At 45.1% G+C, this 17578-nt stretch overlaps 1 protein-coding gene across 1 annotated transcript; it reads right to left on the reverse strand.

The window, feature by feature from the left end:
• Positions 1-1781: 1781 nt before the first annotated feature.
• LOC309568596 (chemerin-like receptor 1) lies at positions 1782-12839 on the reverse strand (the record flags this gene model as incomplete). Its single annotated transcript, XM_082274303.1, has 2 exons — positions 1782-2946; positions 12766-12839. The coding sequence occupies 2 exons, from the start codon at positions 12837-12839 to the stop codon at positions 1827-1829; spliced, it is 1194 nt and encodes a 397-aa protein (XP_082130429.1). The 3' UTR covers positions 1782-1826.
• Between the last annotated feature and the right edge of the window lie 4739 nt (positions 12840-17578).

Raw genomic sequence — 17578 nt, forward strand, 5'->3', positions numbered from 1 at the left:
GAAAGTAGTCAAAGTTGGAGATAGTCGGACAGATGGGGGTAGAGCATTCCAGAGGATGGGAGAAGCTCGGGAGAAATCCTGGAGGCGAGCATGGGAAGTGGTTACAAGGGAGCTAGAGAGCAGGAGGTCCTGGGAGAAATGAAGAGAACAAGTTGGTCGGTATTTTGAGACCAGATTAGTGATGTAGCTGGGCGCCAAGTTATGGATGGCTTTGTAGGTTATGGTTAGTAGCTTGAATTTAATTCATTGGTTGAGTGGCAGCCAATGGAGGGATTGGCAAAGAGGGGTAGCAGACACAGAGCGGTTTGCAAGGTGGATGAGCCTGGCAGCAGCGTTCATGATGGACTGAAGGGGGGATAGTCTTTTTTAAAAGACTATAAATTATTATTATTATTATTATTATTATTATTATTATTATTATTATTATTATTATTATACTATTACTAATAAAAATAGTAATATTAATAATAATAATATTTTATATAGATATGTATAACAAACTATAGCAAATATAAGAGCATAAAATAACTCTTTGAATTGATGCTTGTATTGGCTAATTGGGTAGAAAAGGACATTCATTCTTATATCAGAGTGAAAAGCTGTAGGAAGTTTCATTGACCTTTAAAGAGTCCCTGTCGCCTGACCATACATTTCAACAAAACCTTCCCATAAGAATATACGCGCATTGAACATATTTTATGCATTTTATTTACCTCTACTTGCGTAGAAGTCCAAAAGCCAAGATACTGCTGCTGGATGCCACCACTGTGAATGTGATGTCAGCAGTCCCAGCAGACTCAAGTCACACTCTATACAGTATTCTCATTATCTCCTCTCCTGACTGCAGTATAAAAGGTTATGTGGGAGGAGAGGGGAGGGACAGAGGAGCTGGACCAGCACAGAGAGTAATTTGGCACTCCCAGAGGAGGAAGGGCCATGACATGCAAAGAAAAGATTATTAGCATTTTCAGAAGGAGGTCACCAATGGCATCCTCTGTATTTTTCTATAGGTTAGTTGGATATGGAATGCAATTTGTAGGATCTTTTTACAGTAATTCAAACTGAAAAGAAGGAACCTTAGTTTATTAAATATATCTGTAATAACCTTATTTATTTTAAAGCTGAATTCCAGCTAGACATAAAAGACACAAACTAATGCGGTTCTGTATTTATTATTACATCATTACTTTTTTTTTTTTTAACTCAAACACCTAAACTACACTTTGCATCATCCGCTTGCAATCCATTGTACAGCAGAGCTCAGAGTGGAAATTGGAGATTCAACACAAGGAGCTGATCCATGCTCATGTGCTAACAAGGAACATGCTGAAAGGTGGAGAGAGCAGAGAGACAGAGAGGCAAACTCATCAGTTTACTGCTTCTCTGTTCACTGTCCAGTCACAAGGTTGGGTAATCACAATCTTAAAAAAGTCACACTGTTAAAAAACACAATGTTAAAAAGACCTCTACGTCTTCTCCCTTATAAGTATGTCATCTGTTTGCCTGGAATCAGCTTCTAACATCTTCTCTTGGAAATTGGCATGCATAAAAGTTTTTTATTGATCCTTGTAAACTCAGTTGTTTGTTAGCTGTTTTTAATTAGGATGGTATGGTAGTAAAGGGTAGTTATGAAATTCCCAGATAGGATATGATGTTCTTCAGCAATTGGCAGTTTCAGTATTTGACAAATGTCATAAAATGCTCTGCTGCGATGATGAAGCCTTGGGAACAATATTATAGCATGAACATATCCTGAGAAACACTTAAGGCATTAGGTGTCGATAAGGTCTTCATAGAATGTATTGTTCCATAAATGTATTCCCGTCTCACACCATCTGGGAAGCTGACGTTGATTTGGTTTTGCTCTTGGAGTCCGTTTGGGCAGATTCCTCGGTGAAAGCTCTCTCAAATATTGACCGGAGGGAGCTCTGGAATTTCTGTTTAAAATCTCGACCCATAAAGACGTAGAGAATGGGGTTGATACAACTGTTTAGAAAGGCCAAACTGGTGGTTATAGGCATTCCAACAAAAACTATGAAGTAAAGCTGCTCATTATCACCATAATTTCTAGACAACTCCAAAAAAGAGAAGACGTGGTAGGGAAACCAGCAGACAAGAAATGACAAGATAACAGCTAGGACAACATTGAAAGGCTTGCTCGATGTGGTCATGTGATTTTTTCGGATACGGAAAAGAATGACTGAATAGCATGAGATGATTATGGTGAAAGGAATAAAAAAGCCGACGATAAATCTAACGATTACCGCAGTCCTGTGCGTTGAATAGAATACTTTGTCATCCTCCTCACTATAGTTGTTATAGCATATAACATGGTTTTCATCAACATCAATTGTATCTCGGAATATATAATAAGGTGAACTGAAAATTAATGCTAAGATCCATACTGCCAAGGCTACAAAAGAGGCCAACTTCGGAGTTCGGTGATTCCGACTCCAAACAGGAAACACAATGGAGATGAATCGATCAATGCTGATCACGGTGAGTAAGAAGATGCTGGAGTACAGATTGATGAATAGAATCATGTTGTTAAAAGTGCACATGAATTTTCCAAAAGGCCAGTGAAAATCAAGAGAGATATAGACAATGCTCAACGATAGGAAAAACGTGAAGATAAAATCAGCTATGGCTAAATTAAGGAACCACACGACATTGACAGTCCGTTTCATTACAAAGGCAGTAAAATAGATGACCAGACCATTCCCGGTGGTCCCTAGTATGAAAATCAAAGAATGCATCACCAGGAAGAAAACACGAGGATGGAATGCTATACGTCCCAGTCTTTCATCCTCTTCAGAATAATCGTAAGGGGTAAATTCATGCAAAGCCCAGGGGATTGTGGTCTCTTCTTTAAGAGTAGCGTTAGAGACTGGATAGTCCATTGTAAAATTCTTCATTTTCCCAAGAGAGATTGGAGGTTGAAAAATTCTATAAAAAGAAATGAAGAAGCTTAAAATTCTGTTTTATTATTGGTTATGTACAAGAATTAAAACAAAAAATATATTATACTATCCACTTGGAAAATAGGGCAATGACTGCAAACCAGTGTTAATTTTGGCAGCAAATTTCAATTTAGTTTTAGTTTTAGTCTTAGGACTAAAATGGCATTTTAGTTTTAGTCCTATTTTAGTCTTCTGCAAGTGTTTTAGTTTTAGTCGTATTTAGTCGACTAAAACTCCTGTATATTTTAGTCGACTAAAACGCCCTACATTTTAGTCGACTAAAACTCATTTTAGTCATCTATAATCAAATGGGTGTAGTTCAATTGTAATTTGTAATGCATTATTTAAGCATTTCTCTACAATTTCCAAACTCATAATATACTACTGCTGGTCCTGGAGTGAAAAATCTAATATGTTATTATTTATGCTTTGAGCATGCACCAGTGTTAATTTTTGGCAGCAAATTTCGAAATAGTTTTAGTTATAGTCTTTTGACTAAAATGCCATTTTAGTTTTAGTCGTATTTTAGTCTTAAGACTAAAATGCCATTTTAGTTTTAGTCGTATTTTAGTCATCTGAATTGTGTTAGTCGACGAAAACGTTTTAGTCGGTTTTAGTCGACGAAATTAACACTGCTGCAAATGTTTGAAAAACGTATCCTAAAATGTATGTAACGTCAAAACGTTTTGAGTTTTAGAGTAGAGAAGGCTTAGAATACATAAGGTTTTCATTGCTTTCTATGTCCCCACTGGAGATTTTCCTCTCCTCTGGTGACCCTTTCTCCATGGCTGAATGTGCCTGGGAATCCATAACTGTGAGTTGTTGTCACCAAAAAAGGAATGAAGAGAAAATCTTCCACTGGAGACACTTGTTTCAATGATGATTGCATACAGGGAATTTCTCCTCTTACTGCTGTCACTTGCAGTGGTGACTACAGGACAAGAATTGAAGATAAATTTGGGACACAGGTGGCAAAAAAAAAAAAATAAAATAAACCTGTCATGGGTAAAAACTAGAGGTCTCCAACTGAGTCGGTGTCACGTCGGATAATGCCTTCCATCAGATAGTGCATTCGACGGACTGCGCATGCGCGGTAAATGACGTCACTCCAGCTGACTGCTCTGCTCAGCTGGGGTTGACGTCATTATTGCGCATGCACAGTCTGTCGGATGCACTATCTGATGGAAGGCTGCGGGAAGAATCGTCCCGATCTTTGCATGCGCGCCAATAGAGAGCGGAGAAGGGGAGAGAATCTATTGTCAGATTCTGCCTCGCTCTCTGCACATCTATCGGGACGGATCGGATTACAGTGCAGTGTGTTCTTATGTGAAGAATGGCGGAATATTGTCTGATAGAGAACACAAACACAGCTCTTATCGGGGGAACATTAAAGGGGACCTCTGACCAAAGGGAGCACTCCGATGGGGACACTGATGTAAGGAGGCACTCCGATGGGGACACAGATGTAAGGGAGCACTCAGATGGGGACACTGATGTAAGGAGGCACTCCAATGGGGACACTGATGTAAGGGAGCACTCCGATGGGGACACTGATGTAAGGAGGCACTCCGATAAGGACACTGATGTAAGGAGGCACTCCGATAAGGACACTGATGTAAGGAGGCACTCCGATGGGGACACTGCTGTAAGGAGGCACTCCGATAAGGACACTGATGTAAGGAGGCACTCCGATAAGGACACTGATGTAAGGAGGCACTCCGATGGGGACACTGATGTAAGGAGGCACTCCGATGCGGACACTGATGTAAGGGAGCACTCCGATAAGGACACTGATGTAAGGAGGCACTCCGATGGGGACACTGATGTAAGGAGGCACTCCGATGGGAACACTGATGTAAGGAGGCACTCCGATGGGGACACTGATGTAAGGAGGCACTCCGATAAGGACACTGATGTAAGGAGGCACTCCGATGGGGACACTGATGTAAGGAGGCACTCCGATGGGGACACTGATGTAAGGAGGCACTCCGATGGGAACACTGATGTAAGGAGGCACTCCGATGGGGACACTGATGTAAGGAGGCACTCCGATAAGGACACTGATGTAAGGAGGCACTCCGATAAGGACACTGATGTAAGGAGGCACTCCGATGGGGACACTGATGTAAGGAGGCACTCCGATGGGGACACTGATGTAAGGGAGCACTCCGATAAGGACACTGATGTAAGGAGGCACTCCGATGGGGACACTGATGTAAGGAGGCACTCCGATGGGGACACTGATGTAAGGAGGCACTCCGATGGGGACACTGATGTAAGGGAGCACTCCGATAAGGACACTGATGTAAGGAGGCACTCCGATAAGGACACTGATGTAAGGAGGCACTCCGATAAGGACACTGATGTAAGGAGGCACTCCGATGGGGACACTGATGTAAGGAGGCACTCCGATGGGGACACTGATGTAAGGAGGCACTCCGATGAGGACACTGATGTAAGGGAGCACTCCGATGGGGACACTGATGTAAGGAGGCACTCCGATGGGGACACTGATGTAAGGAGGCACTCCGATAAGGACACTGATGTAAGGAGGCACTCCGATGGGGACACTGATGTAAGGAGGCACTCCGTTAAGGACACTGATGTAAGGAGGCACTCCGATGGGGACACTGATGTAAGGGAGCACTCCGATAAGGACACTGATGTAAGGAGGCACTCCGATGGGGACACTGATGTAAGGGAGCACTCCGATAAGGACACTGATGTAAGGAGGCACTCCGATAAGGACACTGATGTAACGAGGCACTCCGATGGGGACACTGATGTAAGGGAGCACACCCATCAGTGCTGTGCCCCCTTCAATGCAATGAACGCTGTGCTGTGCCCCCTTCAATGCAATGAACACTGTGCTGTGCCCCCTTCAATGCAATGAACACTGTGCTCTGCCCCCTTCAATGCAATAAACACTCTGCTATGCCCCCTTCAATGCAATGAACACTGTGCTGTGCCCCCTTCAATGCAATGAACGCTGTGCTGTGCCCCCTTCAATGCAATGAACACTGTGCTGCGCCCCCTTCAATGCAATGAACACTGTGCTGTGCCCCCTTCAATGTAATAAACACTGTGCTGTGCCCCCTTCAATGCAATGAACTATTGTGCTGTGCCCCCTTCAATGCAATGAACACTGTGCTGTGCCCCCTTCAATGCAATGATCACTGTGCTCTGCCCCCTTCAATGCAATAAATACTGTGCTATGCCCCCTTCAATGCAATGAACACTGTGCTGTGCCCCCTTCAATGCAATGAACGCTGTGCTGTGCCCCCTTCAATGCAATGAACACTGTGCTGCGCCCCCTTCAATGCAATGAACACTGTGCTGTGCCCCCTTCAATATAATAAACACTGTGCTGTGCCCCCTTCAATGCAATAAACACTGTGCTGTGCCCCCTTCAATGCAAAAAAACTGTGCTGTGCCCCCTTCAATGCAATAAACACTGTGCTGTGCCTCAATGCAATGAACGCTGTGCTGTGAACCCTTTAATGCAATGAACACTGTGCTGTGTCCCCTTCAATGCAATGAAAACTGTGCTGTGCCCCCTTCAATGCAATGAACACTGTGCTGTGCCCCCTTCAATGCAATAACACTGTGCTGTGCCCCCTTCAATGCAATGAACACTGTGCTGTGCCCCCTTCAATGCAATGAACACTGTGCTGTGCCCCCTTCAATGCAATGAACACTGTGCTGTGCCCCCTTCAATGCAATAAACACTGTGCTGTGAACCCTTCAATGCAATGAACACTGTACTGTGCCCCCTTCAATGCAATGAACACTGTGCTGTGCCCCCTTTAATGCAATAAACACTGTGCTGTGCCCCCTTCAATGCAATGAACACTGTGCTGTGCCCCCTTCAATGCAATGAACACTGTGCTGTGCTCACTTCAATGCAATAAACACTGTGCTGTGCCCCCTTCAATGCAATGAACACTGTGCTGTGCCCCCTTCAATGCAATAAACACTTTGCTGTGCCCCCTTCAATGCAATGAACACTGTGCTGTGCCCCCTTCAATGCAATAAACACTTTGCTGTGCCCCCTTCAATGCAATGAACACTGTGCTGTGCCCCCTTCAATGCAATGAACACTTTGCTGTGCCCCCTTCAATGCAATGAACAATGTGCTGTGCCCCCTTCAATGCAATGAACACTGTGCTGTGCCTCCTTCAATGCAATAACACTGTGCTGTGCCCCCTTCAATGCAATAAACACTGTGCTGTGCCCCCTTCAATGCAATAAACACTGTGCTGTGCCCCCTTCAATGCAATGAACACTGTGCTGTGCCCCTTCAGTGCAAGGAACACTGTGATGTGCCCCCTTCAATGCAATAAACATTGTGCTGTGCCCCCTTCAATGCAATGCACACTGTGCTGTGCCCCCTTCAATGCAATAACACTGTGCTGTGCCCCCTTCAATGCAATGAACACTGTGCTGTGCCCCCTTCAATGCAATGAACAATGTGCTGTGCCCCCTTCAATACAATGAACACTGTGCTGTGCCCCCTTCAATGCAATAACACTGTGCTGTGTCCCCTTCAATGCAATAAACACTGTGCTGTGCCCCCTTCAGTACAATGAACACTGTGCTGTGCCCCCTTCAATGCAATGAACGCCGTGCTGTGCCCCCTTTAATGCAATGAACACTGTGCTGTGCCCCCTTCAATGCAATGAACACTGTGCTGTGCCCCCTTTAATGCAATGAACACTGTGCTGTGCCCCCTTCAATGCAATAACACTGTGCTGTGCCCCCTTCAATGCAATGAACACTGTGCTGTGCCCCCTTCAATGCAATGAACACTGTGCTGTGCCCCCTTCAATGCAATGAACACTGTGCTGTGCCCCCTTCAATGCGATAAACACTGTGCTGTGCCCCCTTCAATGCAATGAACACTGTGCTGTGCCCCCTCCAATGCAATAAACACTGTGCTGTGCCCCCTTCAATGCAATGAACACTGTGCTGTGCCCCCTTCAATGCAATGAACACTGTGCCATGCCCCCATCAATGCAGAGTTCAGCGTGCGTGCCCCTTTCAATGCAGAGCGCCACAGCATTGTCCCCAATCATTGCAGAGCGCCACAGCATTGTTCCCAATCATTGCAGAGCGCCACAGCATTGTCCCCAATCATTGCAGAGCACCACAGCATTGTCCCCAATCATTGCAGAGCGCCACAGCATTGTCCCCAATCATTGCAGAGCGCCACAGCATTGTCCCCAATCATTGCAGAGCACCACAGCATTGTCCCCAATCACTGCAGAGTGCCACAGCATTGTCCCCAATCATTGCAGAGCGCCACAGCATTGTCCCCAATCACTGCAGAGCGCCACAGCATTGTCCCCAATCATTGCAGAGCACCACAGCATTGTCCCCAATCATTGCAGAGGGCCACAGCATTGTCCCCAATCACTGCAGAGCGCCACAGCATTGTCCCCAATCATTGCATAGCGCCACAGCATTGTCCCCAATCACTGCATAGCGCCACAGCATTGTCCCCAATCATTGCAGAGCGCCACAGCATTGTTACCAATCATTGCAGAGCACCACAGCATTGTACCCAATCAATGCAGAGCGCCACAGCATTGTCCCCAATCATTGCAGAGCGCCACAGCATTGTCCCCAATCATTGCAGAGCGCCACAGCATTGTCCCCAATCATTGCAGAGCGCCACAGCATTGTCAACAATCATTGCAGAGCGCCACAGCATTGCACCCAATCACTGCAGAGCGCCACAGCATTGTCCCCACTCAATGCAGAGCGCCCCCGCCAATGTCCCCAATCAATGCAGAGCGCCACAGCATTGTCCCCAATTATTTCAGAGTGCAACAGCATGCCCCCAATCAATGCAGAGACCAGTGTGCGTGCTCCCTTCAATGCAGTGGGGGTTCCCCTGAGACCAATGCACTTACCTGGCGGCGGCTCGGCTCCCGGCGGGGGCTTCTCCCCTCCTCGAGACTCCGTCCTCTTCTGCGGCGGTGGGAAGGTGACCAGGCAGTGACGGTGAGTGCCTGATGCACGCACCGGCACCGCCCCCAACGAGGTCAGCAGGGATGTCCTGAATCATGATAGGTCCAGGCTGGAGTCTGGACCAATCATGATCCAGGACATCACAAAAGGGGGAGTGTCGTAGCGCAGTGCTCTGCACCCTGGTGACCAGGGCCGGATTAAGAGCATCATGGGCTTGGTGCTGAGGATTTTGAAGGGCCTTAAGGGCCGTGCCTTGCCATGCACCCAGAGGAGGAAGGGTGCAGCCATGCATGCCTAATTCAACATGGGATGCTGTCTCTGAAGCCCATAAACTCATCCATGCATCGGCAACTGTCCCTCCTTGTCCGGCCTTCGTGCTGTGTGGGGAGGTTCTGAGGGAGCTGCCTGGGGAAGCGAGCATAGAAGCCAGACTTCTGTGTTTACAAGTGACAGAAGAGCGGTAACAGTGAATATGGCCAACCCGGGGCCTATATAAAAGGTAGGGGCCTGGAGCTGCAGCTCCAATAGCCCCTACGTTAATCTGGCCCTGCTGGTGACCCCCCAGAAGGCAGCCAATCGGCGCCCCCCCCCCCCCCCCCATAGCCACCAATGAGGCCGGCGCCCCTAGTGGGCTAAAAATAGATTTTTTTTTGTTTAATCTTTTTTTTTTTCTTTTTTTTTTTGGGGGGGGGCGGCGCCCCCTATCGGCCGGCCGCCACTGATGATTTCTATATTTTCTCTGTGTTGTGTGTTTCTGTCACATTTGTTAATCTTTCAGTAAAAAAAATAATAAAATAACATTATTGAATGAAAAAAGGCTTAATTGAACAAACTGAAGTTAGAAGCTGCTATCCGATCTGATCCTGTCTGTGAAATCCAGACAGATAGAAACCCCTATTTTCCATCCCTCTGGAGGATCGGATCGGATCGGATGAAAATGGACAGGAACAATGAACAGTCTGTTCTCATCCGATCTCCCATAGGGGACAGCAGGGATCTGACAGCTCCATCTCAGCACAGAGAGTAGAGACGGAGCTGTCATCTGCCTGCTCAGCGGGGATCAGCGGATCGATCCCCGCTAAGCAAGACTGAGTCCGCCGGGCAGAAAGTCTGTGTGAAAGGTGCTAAGCTTTGATGAAAAAACCTGGAAGCTGATTGGTTTCTATGCACAGCTGCACCAGATTTTGCACCTTTCGGTTTTAGTAAATCAACCTCTAAAGCCCCGTACACACGTACCGAATGTCGGCCGAACGATCGGCCGTCTTTTGTCCGGTGCTGTCCTGTCGGCTGAAAACTGCAAAAGACTGCACACGAATTTTGTCGGCCGACAACAGCCGACTGCAGAAGTGATGTCATGTGATGGTTAACTTTCCGTGTCTTTTTTCTTTTCTGAGCATGCCCAGTCTTGCAAATCTGCTGTCTGTCGGCCGAATTCTGTACTGACTGACGAACAATCGGCCGTTCTGGTGTTGGCCAACAAAAATTTTAAAGTCTGCACAACAGATTATGTTCGGCTGAAAATGCGCTGTCGGAAGCATCATACTAACAAGCCTACAATCGGCCGATCGGTCGTCGGCCGAATATTTACAGCCGACAATCGGTACGTGTGTACGGGGCTTTAGTGTTAGATTTGTCCACCGCAATGTTGCAGTCCCGCTAAAAATCGCTCTTCGCCACCATTACTAGTAAAAACAATAAAAAAAAAATGAAAAGTCCATAAATGTATCCCGTAGTTTGTAGACACTATAACTTTTTGCCAAAAATATGTAGCAGAATACATATTGGCCTAAATTGATGAAAAAATTGGATTTAAAAAAAAAAAAAAATGATTGGGTATTTTTTACAGCAGAAAGTTTTTCTTTTTTTTTTTTAAATTATGGTCCTTTTTTTGTTTATAGCCCAAAAAATAAAAACCGCAGAGGTGATCAAATACCACCAAAAGAAAGCTCTATTTGTGGGGAAAAAAACTTCAATTTTATTTGGGTACAGCGTCGCACAACCGCGCAATTGTCAGTTAAAATAATGCACTGCCGTATTGCAAAAAATGGCCTGGTAAGGAAGGGGGGGAAATTTTCTGGAGCTGAAGTGAATAAACCAAATTTTGAGACATAGAGAAAAAGAAATCCAGATGGCTGCACACCAATGCTGGGATCCAAAACCCCTTTATTCATATAAAATCATAGAAGACATCAAGTGCACTTGTACTTATTGGGCTCTTCATGTCTTCTATGATTTTTGTATTTATTGGGCTTTCCATGTCTTCTATGATTTTTGTACTTATTGTGCTCTCCATATCTTCTATGATTTTTGTACTTTTTGGGCTCTCCATGTCTTCTATGATTTTTGTACTTTTTGGGCTCTCCATATCTTCTATGATTTTTGTACTTATTCTGCTCTCCATGTCTTCTATGATTTTTGTACTTGTTGTGCTCTTGAAGTCTTCTATGATTTTTGTATTTATTGGGCTTTCCATGTCTTCTATGATTTTTGTATTTATTGGGCTTTCCATGTCTTCTATGATTTTTGTACTTTTTGTGCTCTCCATGTCTTCTATAATTTTTGTACTTTTTGTGCTCTCCATGTCTTCTATGATTTTTGTACTTTTTGTGCTCTCCATGTCTTCTATGATTTTTGTATTTATTGTGCTCTCCATGTCTTCTATAATTTTTGTACTTTTTGTGCTCTCCATGTCTTCTATGATTTTTGTACTTATTGTGCTCTCCATGTCTTCTATGATTTTTGTACGTTTTGTGCTCTCCATGTCTTCTATAATTTTTGTACGTTTTGTGCTCTCCATGTCTTCTATGATTTTTGTATTTATTGTGCTTTTCATGTCTTCTATGATTTTTGTACTTTTGCTCTTGATGTCTTCTATGATTTTTGTACTTGTTGTGCTTTTCATGTCTTCTATGATTTTTGTACTTGTTGTGCTCTTGATATCTTCTATGATTTTTGTACTTGTTGTGCTCTAATTGTCTTCTATGATTTTTGTACTTGTTGTGCTCTCGGTGTCTTCTATGATTTTTGTATTTATTGCGCTCTTCAAGTCTTCTATGATTTTTGTACTTATTGTGCTCTTCATGTCTTCTATGATTTTTGTATTTATTGTGCTCTTCATGTCTTCTATGATTTTTGTACTTGTTGTGCTCTTGAAGTCTTCTATGATTTTTGTACTTGTTGTGCTCTTGATATCTTCTATGATTTTTGTACTTATTGTGCTCTTCATGTCTTCTATGATTTTTGTATTTATTGTGCTCTTCATGTCTTCTATGATTTTTGTACTTGTTGTGCTCTCCATGTCTTCTATGATTTTTGTACTTATTGTGCTCTAATTGTCTTCTATGATTTTTGTACTCATTGTACTCTCAATGTCTTCTATGATTTTTGTACTCATTGTGCTCTCAATGTCTTTTATGATTTTATATGAATAAAGGTGTTTTTGGTCTCAGCATTGGTGTGCAGCCATCTGGATTTCTTATCCTCTTGTCACATCTGCGACTGGGTGACACTCTGCATGGAGGGGATAAAGCCTTTGGAGCCGGCTCACCTGTGAGCAGCGTGACCCTTTGCAAATTATGAGCCAGTGGACAGTTTGTACATTTATACACCAAGAAAAAATGTTGAGCTATTACTAAAGGTGCTTCAACCTAAAATTTAAGTTAGAAGCTGATTGGCTACCATGCACAGCTGCACCAGATTTTGCACTCTCCAGTTTTAGTAAATCAACCACACTGAGCCATGTGCCACTAATTACTATTCTGTTGAGAACATCCTAGCAAACTTTTTTCACACAAAACCATAAATATACTATATATGTGTATCGGATACTTACTTGAACTTTCCTTGTCCTGATGTTCTTCTCTGGATCCGTCTCTGAATGTCCTTGCTTCTGCTGTGGAGACACATTTATGTATGCAGATGGGTTTTTACATAACTTGTTAGATAGGGAAGTTACTGTAACATCCTCTTTAAAATATTTTCTTCACTGATGTAGAATGATTGGTAGTTAAGCCTCATCTAATGTCACATACACTCACCGGACACTTTATTAGGTACACCTTGCTAGTACCGGGTTGGACCCCCTTTTGTCTTCAAAACTGCATTCATTCTTCCTGGCATAAATTAAACAAGGTGTTAGAAACGTTCCTCAGAGATTTTGGTCCATAGTGACATGATGGCATCACACAGTTGCTGCAGATTTGTCGGCTGCACATCCATGATGCAAATCTCCGATTCCACCAAATCCCAAAGGTGCTCTATTGGATGAGATGTGGTGAGTGTGGAGGCCATTGGAGTACAGTGACCTGATCTGGTGAGTGTGGAGGCCATTGGAGTACAGTGACCTGATCTGTTGAGTGTGGAGGCCATTGGAGTACAGTGACCTGATCTGGTGAGTGTTGAGGCCATTGGAGTACAGTGACCTGATCTGGTGAGTGTGGAGACCATTGGAGTACAGTGACCTGATCTGGTTAGTGTGGAGGCCATTGGAGTACAGTGACCTGATCTGGTGAGTGTGGAGGCCATTGGAGTACAGTGACCTGATCTGGTGAGTGTGGAGGCCATTGGAGTACAGTGACCTGATCTGGTGAGTGTTGAGGCCATTGGAGTACAGTGACCTGATCAGGTGAGTGTGGAGGCCATTGGAGTACAGTGACCTGATCTGGTGAGTGTGGAGGCCATTGGAGTACAGTGACCTGATCTGGTGAGTGTGGAGGCCATTGGAGTACAGTGACCTCATAGTCATGTTGAAGAAACCAGTGTTGAGATGATTGGAGCTTTGTGACATGGTTCATTATCCTGCTGGAAGGAGCCATCAGAAGATGGGGACACTGTAGTCATAAAGGGATAGACATGGTCAGCAACAATACTCAGGTAGGCCGTGGTGTTTAAACAATGCTCAATTGGTACTAAGGGGCCCAAAGTGTGTCAAGAAAATATCCCCCACACCATTACACCACCAGCCTGAACCGTTGATAAAAAACAGGATGGATCCATGCTTTCATGTTGTTTTCTCTAAATTCTGACCCTACCATCTGAATGTCGCAGCTGAAATCGAGATTCATCAGACCAGGCAACATTTTTCCAATCTTCTATTGTTTGATTTTGGTGAGCCTGTGTGAATTGTAGCCTCAGTTTCCTGTTCTTAGCTGACTGGAGTGGCACCCGGTGTGGTCTTCTGCTGCTGTAGCCCCTCTGCTTCAAGGTTCGATGTGTTGTGCATTCAGAGATGGTATTCTGCATACCTTGGGTGTAACAAATGGTTTTTTGAGTTACCTTTATCCTTTCTATCATCAGGAATCAGTCTACCCATTCTCCTCTGACCTCTGACATCAACAAGGCATTTTCCTCCACACAACTGCCTCTCACTGGATATTTTCTCTTTTTCGGACCATTCTCTGTAAACCCGGGAGATGATTGTGTGTGAAAATCCCAGTAGATCAGCAGTTTTTGAAATACTCGGACCAGCCTGTCTGACACCAACAACCATGCCACGTTCAAAGTCACTTAAATCCCCTTTCTTCCCCATTTTCACTCTCAATTCCACTTCACCATGTCTAGATGCCTAAATGCATTGAGTTGCTGCTGTGTGATTGGCTGATTAGCAATTTGTGTTACCAGGCAATTTAACACGTTTGAAATAAATTATCCTACGCAATGGAAAATGATTGTGAAAAAGAAAGTAAATGCTCTTGAAGTTGCTGCCACCCCTATATTTCCCAAATGGGGAATCAGGATACGTGAATACAAACAATTGGGGTAGGCGCTACTCCTTAGTGGGTATTGGTGAATTCCACTAATGATGTGTGATGGTGTGAAAAACTCAATAAATATACATCTTATAATTCATGTACATAGAAACAATAAACGATAGATTGTGATTTAAATGTGAGTGACCAGTGCTTGAAGAATATACCTTCCACCTGTTTGTGCTTGCAATAAATAATATAATAGGTAAAATGCTTTAACCAGTATTGCTATCTGGTTGACCACTAGAGAGAGCAGTGTAAAAAAATTACTCTATATGCAACCAAATAAGACACTATGTGCAACCAAATATGGTGACTTTATAGATGCCAATTGTGCAAAATGCAAATATAATGCAGATAAAGTGCCAAGACTGGTGTCCAACAATAATCTATGAATAAAGTATTGTGCAAATAAACAATAAAGTGACCCCTATGTACCCACCTGGATACAAATGCAGTATTAAAAACTCGTGAACATGCTGTTAATATTCAAAGTTCACAATATTAAGGTGCTTGATCGTATGAATTGCGTGACACGCTCCTAAAGACGTCGTTCTGACAAAACGCGTAGGGTTGGACAGCCGACGTCATTGCATCACTTCCACTTTGTGTGACTGAGGCCTGTGGAACGCACCACAGACACGGATTTCCGCCGTGTCACCGATCAACGTTTATCTAACTGTAAGTGGCTATAGTTTTTGCTATAATAAACTTCTAAAAAATACTACACTATGGGCGTTCTTCCATATACTTTCATGTGAGACTCGCAAGACTGAGACGGAGGAGTCAAGGGAACTACCTTATTGCCTTAAAGCAGGGGTGGGGAACCTATGGCCCGGGGGCCATATGCGGCCCTCAAAGTCATTTGGTCCAGCCCCCCGTGTCTCTCAGCTGATCTGTCAGAATGGAGCCGATGCTTCCTGTATAGTTCTGGCTCCGTTCTGACAGTCTGAGTGAGTCACAGGCGAAGTGATATCAGTTGCACTCCGCCTGTGACCAATACAGGAAACATTGCCTCTTCCTCCAGCGCGGCACCACTGCTAGCCAGCATTTCCCGCCAGCAGCACACACAGCAATACCAGCCAGAGCCAGCAGTACCACCCAGAACCAGCAGTACCAGCCAGAACCAGCAGTACTTACAGCAGTATCAGCTAGAGCCAGCAGTATTAGCCAGAACCAGCAGTACCAGCCAGAGCCAGCAGTACTTACAGCAGTACCAGCCAGAACAGCAGTACCAGCCAGAACCAGCAGTACTCACAGCAGTACCAGCCAGAACCAGCAGTACTCACTGTAGTACCAGCCAGAACCAGCAGTACCAGCTAGAACCAGCAGTACCCACAGTAGTACCAGCCAGAACCAGCAGTACCAGCCAGAGCCAGCAGTACCCAAAGCAGTACCAGCCAGAGCCAGCAGTACCCACAGCAGTACCAGCCAGAGCCAGCAGTACTCACAACATGTACCAGCCAGAACCAGCAGTACCAGCAAGAGCCAGCAGTATTCACAGCAGTACCAGCCAGAGCCAGCAGTACTCACAGCAGTACCAGCCAGAGCCAGCAGTACCCACAGCAGTACCTGCCAGAGCCAGCAGTACCCGCAGCAGTACCAGCAGTACCCGCAGCAGTACCAGCCAGAGCCAGCAGTACCCGCAGTATCCACAGCAGTACCAGCCAGAGTCAGCAGTACCCCCAACAGTACAAGCCAGCACTACCCACAGCAGTACCTACAGCACAGTACCAGCCAGCAGTACCAGGCTGAGCCAGCAGTACCCACAGCAATACCAGCCAGCAGTACCCACAGCAGTACCAGCCAGCAGTACCAGCCTGAGCCAGCAGTACCCATAGCAGTACTAGCTAGTAGTACCAACCTGAGCCAGCAGTACCCACAGCACAGTACTAGCCAACAGTACCTAAAGCACAGTACCAGCCTGAGTCACCAGTACCCACAGCAGTACCAGACTGAGCCAGCACTACCCACAGCAGTACCAGCCAAAAGTACCCACAGCACAGTACAAGCCAGCAGTACCAGCCTGAGCCAGCAATACCCACAGCAGTACAAGCCAGCTGTACCCACCAGCAGTACCAGCCAGCTGTACCCACCAGCAGTACCAGCCAGCTGTACCCACCAGCAGTACCAGCCAGCTTTACCCACCAGCAGTACCCACCAGCAGTTCTTTTCAAAACTTACCACCACAAAGAGTCGACTGCGCTCCAGACTGACTGACGCAAACCTGGAAAACCAGTTGCGAGTAGCAACATCATCAATACCAGCTAACATCACACACCTCACCAAAGAGAAGCAGTTGCAGCCATAATATTAGGGGTGAGATAATTAACCACTTGCCTTCTGTGCACTTAAACCCCCTTACCAGCCAGACCAATTTTTAGGTTTCGGTGCTCTCACACTTTGAATGACAATTGCGCGGTCATGCAACACTGAACCCATATGAATTTTAGTCCTTTTTTTCACACAAATAGAGCTTTCTTTTGGTGGTATTTAATCATCTCTGGGTTTTTTATTTTTTACAAAAAAAAAAGACAGAAAATTTAAAAAAAAAAAAAGTTTTTCTTATTTTCTGCGAGTAAATTTTGAAAATAAATACATTTTTCTCCTTCACTGATGTGCGCTGATGAGGTGGCACTGCTGGGCACTGAGAGGTGGCACTGCTGGGCACTGAGAAGCGGCACTGATGGACGGCACTGATGGGCACTGGCGGGTGGCACTGATGGGCACTGGCGGGTGGCACTGATGGACACTGACGGGTGGCACTGATGAGCACTGATGGGCGGCACTGATGAGCACTGTTGGGCAGCACCATCAGTGCCCACACTCAGTGCCCATAGTGCTGCCAGTCAGTGCTCATCAGTGCCTAGATGAGCAGGCACTGATGGGCACTGACTG

Source organism: Pelophylax lessonae (assembly GCF_965119305.1).
Source record: "Pelophylax lessonae genome assembly, chromosome: 12".
Classification (NCBI taxonomy): domain Eukaryota; kingdom Metazoa; phylum Chordata; class Amphibia; order Anura; family Ranidae; genus Pelophylax; species Pelophylax lessonae.